The 14,901-nt window shown below is 44.2% G+C and overlaps 1 protein-coding gene across 1 annotated transcript in view; it reads right to left on the reverse strand.

The window, feature by feature from the left end:
- LOC308157999 (G-protein coupled receptor family C group 6 member A-like) overlaps positions 1 to 3,501 on the reverse strand; it is a gene marked incomplete at both ends in the record, with an annotated part of 28,296 nt that extends 24,795 nt beyond the window's left edge. Inside the window, 4 exons of the mRNA XM_080531592.1 lie at positions 612 to 827; positions 935 to 1,738; positions 2,626 to 2,923; positions 3,095 to 3,501. Of these exons, the coding sequence (XP_080387718.1) occupies positions 612 to 827; positions 935 to 1,738; positions 2,626 to 2,923; positions 3,095 to 3,501 (1,725 nt within the window). The remainder of the gene's footprint in view (positions 1 to 611; positions 828 to 934; positions 1,739 to 2,625; positions 2,924 to 3,094) is intronic.
- Positions 3,502 to 14,901: the final 11,400 nt, after the last annotated feature.

The raw sequence follows: 14,901 nt of genomic DNA on the forward strand, positions 1-14,901 counted from the left end.
TCTGGAAAATGTAAATAAATGTCAATGTTTTTGAAAATCAATGACACACTCGCTAGTCAAGCCAAAATATTGCAATGCAATGGATTCAGGCTTTTGCTAACAATGTAAAGTAGTTTTATATTTAACTAGGTAATAGTGGGGATTACCCACCGAATCAATTGCATTGGAATATTTTGGCTTGACTGGCGAGTGTGTCATTCATTTTCAACAACGTTAACAAGGTTGACATTTATTTACATTTTTCAGAATAAAAGTCTGAACATTTGGATTGGTTGCCGACTTGTCCCACCTTTCACCAGCTGCCTGGTAATTTTACAGTATGTGTTAAAAAGAAAAGATTATATTCATGTGTGTGTGTGTGTGTGTGTGTGTGTGTGTGTGTGTGTGTGTGTGTGTGTGTGTGTGTGTGTGTGTGTGTGTGTGAGTGGTAGGATGCCCAGGCACAATATCTAACTTGGCGTCTACCACCCACTGCCTTGTCCCAGCATCTCCCATGAATGTGGTTGGATTGTCAATGTGGGTTATTGTGAATTTGAATTTATGTGAACAACCTCATTTATGTGACAGCCAGCCACACCAGCAGAAACAGAACGCTAGTCAAGAGAGTTTACCCTCAGGTCCCAGAGCTTCTTCTTGGTTTGGCCATTGGTGTAGGTGAAGCTGTTGTTGTTTGGGTGGTACTCAGCCATGACTTCATTGACGTCGACATCCCCCTTGTCAGACCTCCACAGTGTGATGTCATAGGCCACGTTGATGTCCCCGTTCTTGTCAAACTTGTAGCTTTTCCCCTCCTGCTCAAACTGTGTTTTCTTTAGAGCTTCCAGAACCTGCACATAGAGAAATGCACATACTGTGAGCCACGTGAGATGTCGCTGTATATTCCAAATGGGTGTGAACAAAGAGTCTCTAAAGAAAGTAAATGACAGCTCAGTACCTCCCAGGGTTGGACCGAGTCCGGTCTTTTGCAATCTCTGGACCTGCAGATATCAGCTACTGCATGGGCGATTGCACTCACAGCCATCTCCACGTTGATGATCACGTCTGAGTGCTGGTTGGCATAGCTCATTGCCTCCAACACCAGCTTGGCATCTTCCACATCATCCCGCAGGCTGAAAAACGTATCCAGGAAAGAGTTCCTTCCTATGACATTATCACTCATCATCAGACTCTCTATGTAGTGATTCAAGTGGGTCAGGTTGCCCCTCTTAAAGGTGAAGCCAATCACGTGTCCTACGTCTGTCAGGTTCTGCTTCCCCAGAACACTGCTGGCGGTGGACCAGCCATCACTGGCCACCCACACCCTTTCTTCTGACCCCAGGCTCAACCTTGACCCCAGGTTTGACCCTGACCCCCTCCCCAGGTCCCTCAGCTCCTGGAGCAGATACATCATGTGGGGGGACTTGGCGAACGACACCACCACCTTCACCTTGGTGTTACGACGGAGGGTGCTGGCTGCCCGTTTGACCGCAGGGCCAAGCTCAGGGCTGGTCAGGGAGTCTGGCAGGATCTCCATAAAGGCCACACAGAGGCCAGCTTCTCTGGCCTGCGACACAAAGTTGTCCAAGGCCGAACGTCCGTAGTCACCGTCAGTGGTGACCATGCCCACCCAGTTCCAGTCTCTCTCAAGCAGGAGCTTGACCATGGCTCGCGTCTGGTACAGGTCGCTAGGAACTGTCCTCAGGAATGCAGGGAAGCGACTCTTGTCGCTCAGCAAGACAGCAGTAGATATGTAGCTGATCTGCAATAAAAATCTGCTTGTCAATCTGTTCAATTTATTACATGCAAGTCAGGTATGTTGGTCTGTCATCAACACTTTTGTGACCCTAGAACTATACAGTTCTATCTGACTTTTTTTGTTGATAACATACACACATACTACCTTGGTGTTACTAGGTTCTATCAGCAAACCACAACCCCGATTGAATGCAGAGGGACCAATCAAAATCCACCTCTTAGCCACATCCTGTAAGGCAGCCAAGTAGCTGCTGCTAGTGGGCAGCAATAATGGTGTAATTTAATGATGATAGTAGTAGTAAAGGCTAAGTGTGGATTTTAGGTGTATCCAGGCAAATCACTGGCTGACCGGCTTACTTTGGCAATAAATTGCCAGCTAGCTAATGCTAACTAGCTGGCTACAGTAGAATGTCTATCAACCTGGGGGGTATTCCTTCAACGTTGCTAAACGAAAATCCAGGCTTATTTTTAAGTCTTGCTAATTTTAGTGATAGTTCCGTTCCCTGAATGTGACTTAAAGTAATCCATTCTGAGTAACCACGGTGATTTATATCTCAGAACTAACCTGGTCCATAGCAGACTAACTGTCAAGATTAATTTAGATGTGTTTAAAACATTTCCAACAGGCGGAAACAAAATCCCAAAAGATAGTTCCGTCAAGCGTCTTTTCAGAAACATAAGGTCCGACCTCTTTCTCACAGTCTGTTATAGAATAAATGTTTATCTTTACTTTACTTTACTACTAAGTTCCAAAGAACATATTAATGAAAATAAACAAGTTAAGAAAATTATCAGGCATGCCTGTTGATCGTTATCTATGATAGTCTGTACACGGGGGAGTCTTCTGTTCCCTCCACTGTTATGAATGGTATTGATCACTTCATTGATTACCTGTGGAATCATTTCCAGGTTCAGTTGCCTGGCAACGTTGATGGAAACTTCAGAAAACGCTGCCCCAATGACAGCCATTATAGATTGGCTAGAGGTGGAGGTGTTTGCCCCGCCCGCACAGCCCATTGGCTTCTGGGTGAAGTCTGCAGTGGCCCTGAGCGCAGTGGTGACATCAGAACAGGTGTCGTGGATGCGGTAGCCCAGCCTGATCCCGAGCTGGTCCAGGAGAGGAGATCTGTTGGCCGCCTCTACAGCCTGGATCATAGCCAGGGCCAGGGTGAAACCACCTGTGAAGAATCTGTTACAGCAGACAAACAAAGCATGAACCTGTCAGAGCAAGTCAAGTCACAAATCATCTCTCTCTTTCCCTCTATCTTACACGTACTCACACGTACATGTTTGGGCAAAATGATTCACACATACTGTATGCACACATGTACACATGCACACATGTATATGTTGGGCTCACCCGACACAGCGTGGTATATGTTGGGGAGAGTAGTGGGTGGATTTCTCCACCCCCGCGTGGATGGGGAAGAGCCCCCCAATGATGATGTCTCCTGGAGCTGTGACTGCTGCTTGTCTGAACCCCTCCACAGTGACCTGTCCTCCAGGAGTTGTGACTGCTGTTGGTCTGAACCCCTCCACAGTGACCTGTCCTCCAGGAGTTGTGACTGCTGTTGGTCTGAACCCCTCCACAGTGACCTGTCCTCCAGGAGTTGTGACTGCTGTTGGTCTGAACCCCTCCACAGTGACCTGTCCTCCAGGAGTTGTGACTGCGGCTGGTCTGAACCCCTCCACAGTGGCTTGTCCTCCCTCCATCTCCAGCAGAGACAGTGTGATGAACAGGAACAACACATCACAAATGTGTACCATTATTCCTCGCAGATTCTCAGTTTCTCTTTGTCTGTTTCCCTGGTTCTCTCACTAACTTCTCCTTTCCATTCCTGCCTCTGTATCTGTCTCTTTCCGTCTCTCTCCCTCTGTTCCTTGGTGCATCTCTCACTCACTCTCAGTGAGCGTCACTGGCAGACTGCCTCTCCTCTAATGCATGCTTAACCCCTAGCCCTCCTCTCATTCTTAGTGACAAAGCTGACTAATTAGCAGGCTTGATTGACTAGTTTCAGTTTCAGGAACTCCAGTTAATCCTGTTGATCTTTATCTGTTGTTTTATTTAAGCATTTCTAGTTTGTTACATTCAGCAATTCTCAAAGTGGCAAATATAGGAAATTGGGCTGCACAGATTGATAGATGAATCACACAGTTAAACCAATTAATTATTTAGTTGACAATTCATTTTTTTAAAATATCTATTGGATTTCTAGATAGCAAACCAAGGACAAGGAAGTTAAACTAGATTGACAGGTATGTAGCAAAGTAGACAAGAACAATTGGCTCTCTCTTCTCCTAATCTATGGGAAGGATCACACCTTTTGTTACAGGGTTTCTCTATTGCTTTAACACGTTTACTGAAAGGATGGCTCATTTTCTCTTAACTCTAAACACAAATCCCAAAACTCACACACAAATCCCTAAACTCCACAAATTTCTGGCAAAAGCAAACACTGCATTCAAAATAATGTTATGTCTTCTCAAAATGAAATGTTGTAAACACACCATCAAATGAATAGACACTTCTAAGAACCAATTGAACACTGAAAACATTATGATCAGCGGAAAACAATACTGTGATAAGATTACAGTTTTTCTCTATCGCTTTAACACTAACATCGAAACCTCAAACACAATAACCAAAACCTGAAACTGGTGTATTTTATCTCACACCAATTCTTCACAATGACACATTTCTTGCTTATCACTCATTTTGCAGCTCTAAACCACACAGTTAACAAAACACTGAATTAGCCATCATAGCTTTAGCAATAAAACGGCCAAAGGTGAGTTCTCATTACATTTTACATTTACATTTTTGGCATTTAGCAGACGCCTTATTCCAAAGCGACTTACAATCAATACATTTGAATAGTAAGCATGAGAATCATCAGTCCACTATTCGTAGCAGGAAGAGTAATCTAGCTCAGGCCCGGGGCCATTGATAGAAGGAAAAAACTTCTCCTGCCACCTTCTTCTAAAACCTTTTTTTATTTTTATTTTTATTTTTTTTACACTGGAGAAATAGAGAAACAGTACAAGGGGGGCAATGGAAGTTCTTAGGGACACAGTAGAGGGGTAAGCGGGTGTCTTTAGGAGACGTAGTGGTGGGGGGCAGAAGTTGGCTCAGGAGGAGCAGTTAAGGTGTAACCTGAAGAGATGGATCCTCAGTCTACGACGGAAGATGGGTAGTGACTCTGCCGTTCTGACAGCCGTGGGGAGCTCATTCCACCAGCGGGGAGCCAGTGTTGTGAAGAGACGTGATCGGGCAGCACGACTGCTGTGTAGAGGTCGTGGGGCCAGTCGGCCAGCCGAGGTGGAGGAGCGGAGTGAGCGGGCTGGAGTTTGGGGGGTTACATTTACATTACATTTTTGGCATTTAGCAGACGCCTTATTCCAAAGCGACTTACAATCATACATTTGAATACTAAGCATGTGAATCAGCAGTCCACCATTCGTTGCAGGAAGAGTACTCTAGCTCGGGCCCGGGGCCACTGATAGAAGGAAAAACCTTCTCCCTATTATCGCCTTCTACTAAACTTTTTTTTTTTTTTTAATATTACTGGAGAAACTGAGAAACAGTACAAGGGGGGCAATAGAAGTTCTTAGGGACACAGTAGAGGGGAAAGCGGGTGTCTTTAGGAGACGTAGTGGTGAGGGTCAGAAGATGTCTCAGGAGGAGCAGTAACCTGAAGGAGATGTAACCTGAAGAGATGGGTCTTCAGTCTACGACGGAAGATGGGTAGTGACTCTGCCGTTCTGACAGCCGTGGGGAGCTCATTCCACCAGCGGGGAGCCAGTGTTACCATTTCCTTCAGGTAGGCAGGGGCTGTCCCTTTAGCTGCCTGGTATGCAAGCACCAGGGTCTTGAATCTGATGCGAGCTGCTATCGGGAGCCAGTGCAGGGTGCGAAGGAGAGGGGTGACATGAGACATGAGAGTATTTGGGGAGGTTGAATACCAGCCGCGCAGCAGCATTCTGGATGACCTGCAGAGGTCTAATGGCGGAGGCGGGGATCCCAGCCAGGAGTACATTGCAGTAATCCAGGCGGGAGATGACCAGTGCCTGGGTCAAGAGTTGCGCTGCCTCTCTGGTAAGGAATGGTCGTATCCTACTGATGTTGTAGACTAGAGGAAGAATCTGCAGGAGCGAGCCGTTGCTGCAATGTTCTCCGCACAGGATAGTCGGTTGTCCAGGATCACTCCAAGGTTCTTGGCTGTCAGGGAGGGGGTTACAGTAGAGTTCTCCACTGTGATAGAGAAGTCTTGGAGAGGGCAGGCTTTCCCGGGGATGAAGAGGAGCTCGGTCTTGTTAAGATTGAGCTTGAGATGGTGGTCAGCCATCCATGTTGAAATGTCAGCGAGACATGCAGAGATACGGGTTGCCACGTGTAGATCAGACGGGGGGAAGGACAGGAAGAGTTGATTGTCGTCTGAGTAGCTGTGGTAGGAGAGCCCATGTGAAGAGATTACCGAGCCAAGAGACTTGGTGTAGAGAGAGAAAAGTAGGGGCCCTGGGACGGAGCCCTGGGGTACCCCAGTGGAGAGAGTTCGTGGAGAAGACAGTTCTCCTGTGTTGGAGAACAATGGATGCAGGGAGAGGTATAGTGAGAGGAGAGAGAGTCAGAGGAGGAAGACGAGGAAGAGGAGGAGGAGAATGAGGAGGACGAAGAGGACGAAGAGGATGAGGAGGAGGAGAAGGAGGAGGACGAAGAGGATGAGGAGGAGGACGAAGAGGATGAGGAGGAGGACGAAGAGGACGAATAGGACGATGAGGACGAGGAGAAGGAGGAGGACGACAAGCAAGAGGAAGAGCAAGACTACGAGATATATACAGTATTTCAGAATAAAAAAAACATTCTATTCTTGAGTGAGTATGAAAACATAACAGTTTATAACTGTATGTATTGTAACACTGAAAATGCAAAAGGCCTACTGATAATCTTATCATAGTACTGTTTTCCTCTGATCATAGTGTTTTCCATTGAGCACATCAGTGTTCAATTGGTTCTTACAAGTGTCTATTCATTTGATGGTGTTAAGAGGATTTGTGTTAAGAGTTAAGAGAAAATGAGCTATGCTTTGAGAAAACATGTTAAAGCGATAGAGAAAAACTGTAACAGTAGGCCTTTTGCATTTTCAGTGTAACACTACATACAAATGTACAGTAGCCTGTTAAACTGTTATGCTTTCATACTCAAATATAAAACACAGAAATACAAGAATATATACTGTATATATATATTTCATTCTGAAATACTGTATACATCTCAGCAATGACAGTTGGATTTGTAATGTGTTCTTCATACAGAACAAACAATAGAAAAAAAGAAAAGAATCCTTCTGCATATACTCTACACATAGACCACAGGACCTCATCCACATCACAGGCAATGTTCTCCCTGAACAAGCAGAGGGGAAATGTGTTTGTATTTGTGACGAATTGGTGTGAGATAAGATACACAAGTTTCAGGTTTTGGTCATTCTGTCTCAAGTTCCGATGTTAGTGTGTAAGCGATTGAGGAAAAAGTGTAAGTACCCTACTACTACCCCAAATAGCAGACAGTTCTGGGCCGAATAAGGCTTAATCTGCCAGTAGTACTAGTACTGTTGCCATCAGTATGTATCTCCAAGCAATAGTTGGTAACCAGTAGCTTACCAATGAACTACCCAGGAGCTCACTGTCAATACTGTATATGTGAAAACAGCATGTTTTGTAAAGAAAGATAGGAGGAAAAAAATTAAACACACACACAGAGACAATTTTGAGATGACAAAACTTTGTTGGACTTTTCTGGATACCCTGTTATCTAGACTGAGGATAACACTAGTTGCCACGACTCATGTATGTGTGTTTGTCTGTACATGTGTATAACGTTTTCTAAAAAGTTAAATGTTGCATCAAGTCAATTTTTTTTATTTTTACTTTCGCTGACCAAAGTGCTGTACATGGATTAAGATCAGAATAAAAGGCAATAAAATCATAATATACACAATCATAACAACGCAAGCACAAAAACACACATAAAAGTAAAAAAATAATAATAATAATAATAATAATAATAATACTTTAAAGAAACGCTAAAGTCTGAATTTAAGTCTGGATTTAAAAGAGTCAATTGAGGGAGAAGATCTGATAGAGAGGGGGATGGAGGGATGGAGGGATGGAGGGAGCAGATCTGATAGAGAGGGGGATGGAGGGATGGAGGGGCAGATCTGATAGAGAGGGGGATGGAGGGATGGAGGGATGGAGGGAGCAGATCTGATAGAGAGGGATGGAGGGATGGAGGGGGCAGATCTGATAGATAGGGGGATGGAGGGGGCATGACTGACTGATCCCTGTAAAAGGGGAGTTGCAGTAGTCTGAGAGGCCGTTGTAAAGCGCTTTGGATAAAGGCGCTATATAAGTGAGTCTATATAAGGCGCTATATAAGTAAGTCAATCTTAACAAGACCGAGCTCCTCTTCATTCCCGGGAAAGCCTGCCCTCTCCAAGACTTCTCCATCACAGTGGAGAACTCTACTGTAACCCCCTCCCTGACAGCCAAGAACCTTGGAGTGATCCTGGATAACCGACTTTCCTGTGCGGAGAACATTGCAGCAACGGCTCGCTCCTGCAGATTCTTCCTCTACAACATCAGAAGGATACGACCATTCCTTACCAGAGAGGCAGCGCAACTCTTGACCCAGGCACTGGTCATCTCCCGCCTGGATTACTGCAATGTACTCCTGGCTGGGCTCCCCGCTTCAGCCATTAGACTTCTGCAGCTCATCCAGAATGCTGCTGCCCGGCTGGTATTCAACCTCCCCAAATACTCGCATGTCACCCCTCTCCTTCGCACCCTGCACTGGCTCCCGATAGCAGCTCGCATCAGATTCAAGACCCTGGTGCTTGCATACCAGGCAGCTAAAGGGACAGCCCCTGCCTACCTGAAGGAAATGGTAACCCCCCAAACCCCTGCCCGCTCACTCCGCTCCTCCACCTCGACTGGCCGACTGGCCCCACCTCCTCTACACAGCAGTCGGGCTGCCCGATCACATCTCTTCACAACACTGGCTCCCCGCTGGTGGAATGAGCTCCCAACGGCTGTCAGAACGGCAGAGTCACTACCCATCTTCCGTCGTAGACTGAAGACCCATCTCTTCAGGTTACATCTTAACTGCTCCTCCTGAGACATCTTCTGACCCTCACCACTACGTCTCCTAAAGACACCCGCTTTCCCCTCTACTGTGTCCCTAAGAACTTCCATTGCCCCCCTTGTACTGTTTCTCAGTTTCTCCAGAAAAAAAAAAAAAGTTTTAGTAGAAGGCGATAATAGGGAGAAGGTTTTTCCTTCTATCAGTGGCCCCGGGCCCGAGCTAGAGTACTCTTCCTGCAACGAATGGTGGACTGCTGATTCACATGCTTAGGATTCAAATGTATTGATTGTAAGTCGCTTTGGAATAAGGCGTCTGCTAAATGCCAAAAATGTAAATGTAAATGTAAGTGCAGTCCCTTTTATATTCCATTTATTCTAGACGTGAGGTTATAAAATGGAATACAGACACTGCACATACAGACACTGAACCCCCATCACCACCTGCACATACAGACACTGAACTCCCATCACCACCTGTACATACAGACACTGAACCCCCATCACCACCTGTACATACAGACACTGAACCCCCATCACCACCTGCACAGAGTGGACTTCTACCCTCCGTATGGATTGTATACGGGACAGTGGGAGATATATAGGAGGTAGTGAGTTGGACTGGGAGAACAGTAAGGGCCCTAGGACAGAGCCCTGGGGGACCCCAGTGGTGAGGGTTCCTGGAGAGGACAGCGATCGGCCAGGTAGGAAGCAAACCAAGAGAGTGCAGAGCCAGAGAGGCCCAGTTCTGAGAGGGTGGAGAGAAGGATCTGGTGGTTGACTGTGTGGAAGGCAGCAGACAGGTCCAGTTCTGAGAGGATGGAGAGAAGGATCTGGTGGTTGACTGTGTGGAAGGCAGCAGACAGGTCCAGGAGGATGAGAATACTCACACGCCTCCCGCCCAACCTGGATCCATACCAGTTCGCCTACAGAGCCCACAGGTCCACAGAGGACGCCATCGCGACGACTCTCCACGCCACTCTATCCCACCTGGAGAGGGGAAACAGCTACGCGAGACTGCTCTTCGTGGACTTCAGCTCCGCCTTCAACACCATCCTTCCAGACAGGCTAGTGACCAAACTACTAGACCTGGGTCTATCACACTCTATATGTGCGTGGATCAAGGACTTCCTGACCGACCGCCCCCAGAGGGTGCGGGTGGGCCCCCACACCTCCACAGCCCTCAGCCTCAGCACTGGGTCCCCCCAGGGCTGCGTGCTAAGCCCCATTCTCTACAACCTCTACACATACGACTTCACCCCCGTCCACCCCAGCAACTACATCGTAAAGTTTGCAGACGACACCACCGTGGTGGGATGTATCTCGGGGCGGGACGAGGCGGCGTACAGGGATGAGGTAGAGCAACTGAGCAAGCTGTGCAAGGTTAACAACCTGCTGCTGAACAAGTCAAAGACCCAGGAATTCATCGTAGACTTCAGGAGGAAAAAGTCAGAGATCCAGCCCCTGCTCATCGACGGAGAGAGCGTGGAGAGAGTCTCAACCCTCCGATTCCTGGGACATCACATGCGGGATGACCTGACCTGGAAGGACAACACAAAAGGCACCATCAAGAGGGCACAACAGCGGCTATACACCCTGAGATGCCTCAGGAAGGAACACAACAAGCAGGAGATACTGGTGGCCTTCTACCGCGGCGCAGTGGAGAGCATCCTCACCTACGGCATCTGCAACTGGTTCTCCAGCTGCACAACAGCGGAGAGAAATGCGCTACAGAGAGTAGTGATAACAGCACAGAAGATCACCGGCGCCCCCCTCCCCTCTCTGGAAGAGCTGTACAACACACGCTGCCTCAGGAAGGCCTCTAAGATCTCCAGAGACCCATCCCACCCTGGGTACGAACACTTTGCCCGGCTGCCCTCGAACAGGCGGTACAGGACCATGGCCGCAAGGACAAACAGACTGAAGCTCAGCTTCTACCCCAGGGCCATCCAGGCCCTGAACACAGCAAAGACCTAGGTTCTGGGCCCTGGACAGTCTGGACGGATTGATGGCAGCTGCTGGATTGAAAAATCAGGTGTAGTGCTGAGGCACAAATGTGTACATTTCAAGCTTGCAAACTGCGACACTTTAAATGAATGTGCAATAACACTATGTGCAATATGACAACCCTAGGGTACATAAGGTTGCAGAGAAATAGGAAATGTTAGAATAGGTATAGCATAGCATAGAGTACAGCACAGTGTTTTATCTGTACAGTATAGCATAGTGGATAGTGTACATAGCCTTTATTTATGTAAACCAGCTCCTTTCCCTTCTTGTGTTTTTTAGTTTTTTTTCTTTCCTAGCACCAGGGGAGCCACCCCTCCCAAATTTCGTTGTTTGGTACCTGTACTATAGCAATGACAATAAAGACCATTCATTCATTCATTCATTCATTCATTCATTCATTCATTCATTCATTCATTCATTCATTCATTGCTAGAACATTACACCTTGTGTTCTCAAAACATTTTCAGATTAAGTTTTTTGTTTGTTCCCAGAATGTTTTAGGATAATGTGCTCTAAAAACCATTCTAAAAACGTTTGCTTATAACCTTCTTAAAATGTTTACTGAAAACCCTGTTGCCCAAACATTCTTAAAATGTTTTTAGCTAAACGTATTAACACATGTAAAAGTTTGATAACATCAATATTCAAGTCTTTCAACATAATGTATCATTATTTATTAACATTAACAACAGCTTAGTTAGTGAGACAGCTTCATTTGAGAATTTTTTTTTTTTTTAAAGCAAAACATCATATACTCTACATACTGAAAACATGGAAGTCAGAACCTATCATCACTGCAACAGTACATATCTCTGACAGTACATATCCTCATGACAGACAGGCATTCCCAAAGTGTTGTAGTTCTTGATTTAGTCCTCGAACAGTGTGGGGCTTCTGCTCCCCTCAACTGCTGCTGCTGCACCTGGACACATTCTTAAACATCATCCCTGGACACATCCTTACTCTGAACTCTGTCCTCAGTCACAGATGGTCCACCTGTATCACTGTCCTCAGTCATGGATGGTCCACCTGTATTATCCACCTGCATTATAACAAAAATAGTATTTAAAATCAGAATAGTTTCTGATTCATCAGAAGTCTTTTTGGTAGCCCTTTAAATTACAGGCTGTTAATTATGCAGTAATTACTGGAAATAACCAAGTAATATCCATGTAAAATAGACATGTAGAATGCTAGTAATTGTGCTAGCTAGATTGCTATAGCTTGCTAGCTAGATTGCTATAGCTTGCTAGCTAGCTAGCTAGCTCCCAAACCTGTCCCAAACTTTTGGGCTGGTAGATTTGCTTCACTCACCAGCCAAAAAAACAACAACAATGACGTTAATCTATTGAGTGGCTGGTAAAATCTGAACGTTCACCAATTTGTCTGACAACACACACGCTCGACGTTATTCGCATTAACGGTTAGTTTGTGGTCAAGAAAGTAAATGTATCCATACAAACTAACGTTAATCAATTAAAAACAGTTATTGTAACCTTACCGTTTAATCCATAGTGTCCCGTTCCCTTGTGCTGTCTTCAACTAAAACCGTCTACCTGTGCCCGACCAGGAGGTGAACTGAACATCTCAGTCAGGCGTGAAATCTAATCAGAGTCGTTTGATTGGTCTGCCACGTCCTCAGCCTCCTCGGTTATTGGTGCAAGTCTGAAACTTGAATTTTTAATAACATCCCAAAAACATTTTCTGAATGTTTGGGCATAATGTTTTAACAGGGTTTTCAGTAAACATTTTGCTTGGCAGACCAAGCAAACGTTTTTAGAATGGTTTTTAGACCACGTTATCCTAAAACATTCTGCGAACAAACAAAAAACTTAAGCTGAAAATGTTTTGAGAACATAAGGTGTAATGTTCTAGCAATATTGTCAACTCACATTTTAAGAAGGTTATTACCGAACATTATCCTAAAACATTCTGGGAACTTCCCACTGAAAACGTTTTCAAGAACATTAGGGCATAATGTTCTAGCAATGCTGTCACTTAACATTTTAAGAACGTTATCACACAACATTTTAAAAATGTTTTTAGAGAACGTTATCCTAGAACATTCTGGGAACTTAAAGAAAACTTCCCGCTGAAAACATTACGAGAACGTTCTAGGTAACATTCTTTGAACATTTTTAGAACCAAAAATTGCTAGCTGGGTTGATTATAATTAGATGCATGTGAAAGTCAATTGAGAATATAAATTCAAAATAATAAACAGCAATGAAAACATTGTTTCATTAACATTTTTCATAGATAAGTATGATTTATGACACCCAGGTCTTTATTATAGTGGATTTTGCATTTTCAAAGTTAGGGGCATCATGTGCATAAAAACGCTACTACTCATCATGCTGTTGTTCGCCCCCACCTATTCCCAGGGGTCTGACACTTTGTTACTAAGCATCCTCTGCTCCAGCCTCTCCAAAGGGCAGCCCCCCTAGATCCACAAGAACAAAAGATATGCACTTTTGAATGTGTACACAGTACCAATTGTGCATTATTGGGTACAGTAGCTGTTTGTGCCCACAGGAGGCGCCCTTTAATATTATGGGCTATTTTGGGGCTTGCAAAGGGTGTCTTGCACCCTGAGTATACCCCCTTGTACGGGTCACCCTTGGGACTAGGAGCACCGTGTCAGGGCAAGTGCTTTTAAAACCCCAATGATGTCCCGGGTCAACTGGACCCGAACAGTACGAAAGGGTCCAAAAAGTGAACATCACACAAGGGTTAAGAAAACCTATTTCAATATGCTATCTATGCGTTTCTTATTACATAATAAATGACATGCTCATTTGTATAGAGCGCAACAGTGTGGATCCGGAAGTAAATTTTGCGTTATCGTGTAACATTATCATGTAACATTGTGAGAACATTTTGTAAAAGAACATTCTATAATCTGTTACCTAAACAATGTCCCCAAAACATCCATGGAATGTTGCAGGTAAAACGTTCTTCCTTTGTTTACATATCACATTACAGGAACATTCTAGAAAAAACGTTTTGTGATCTGAGGCATCAATAACATCCTGAAAACATTATCCAAATGTTGCTTTGAAAATGTCCTTCCTTTGTTATCGTGTAACATTGTGGGAACATTTGATAAAAGAACATTCTATAATCTGTTACCTAAACAATGTCCCCAAAACATCCATGGAATGTTGCAGGTAAAACGTTCTTCCTTTGTTTACATATCACATTACAGGAACATTCTAGAAAAAACGTTTTGTGATCCAAGGCATCAATAACATCCTGAAAACATTATCCAAATGTTGCTTTGAAAATGTTCTTCCTTTGTTATCATGTAACATTGTGGGAATATTTTATAAAAGAACATTCTATAATCTGTTACCTAAACAATGTCCCCAAAACATCCATGGAATGTTGCAGGTAAAACGTTCTTCCTTTGTTTACATATCACATTACAGGAACATTCTAGAAAAAACGTTTTGTGATCTGAGGCATCAATAACATCCTGAAAACATTATCCAAATGTTGCTTTGAAAATGTCCTTCCTTTGTTATCGTGTAACATTGTGGGAACATTTTATAAAAGAACATTCTATAATCTGTTACCTAAACAATGTCCCCAAAACATCCATGGAATGTTGCAGGTAAAACGTTCTTCCTTTGTTTACATATCACATTACAGGAACATTCTAGAAAAAACGTTTTGTGATCTGAGGCATCAATAACATCCTGAAAACATTATCCAAATGTTGCTTTGAAAATGTCCTTCCTTTGTTATCGTGTAACATTGTGGGAACATTTTATAAAAGAACATTCTATAATCTGTTACCTAAACAATGTCCCCAAAACTATGGAGGACCAAGTCTGCCAAAATTAACAATAAATATATAGACACATAAATGAATGTATGAACAAATACATCAATGAATACACACAGTATAACGCAATACATTTCTATATGTATTTATTCTTTTCCACATTTATTCTTTCTTTTCCACATTCATTCTTTCTTTTCCACATTGTTTTCCACATTCATTCTTTCTTTTCC

This window comes from Nansenia antarctica (assembly GCF_963989245.1).
Source record: "Nansenia antarctica genome assembly, chromosome: 5".
Classification (NCBI taxonomy): Eukaryota; Metazoa; Chordata; class Actinopteri; order Argentiniformes; family Microstomatidae; genus Nansenia; species Nansenia antarctica.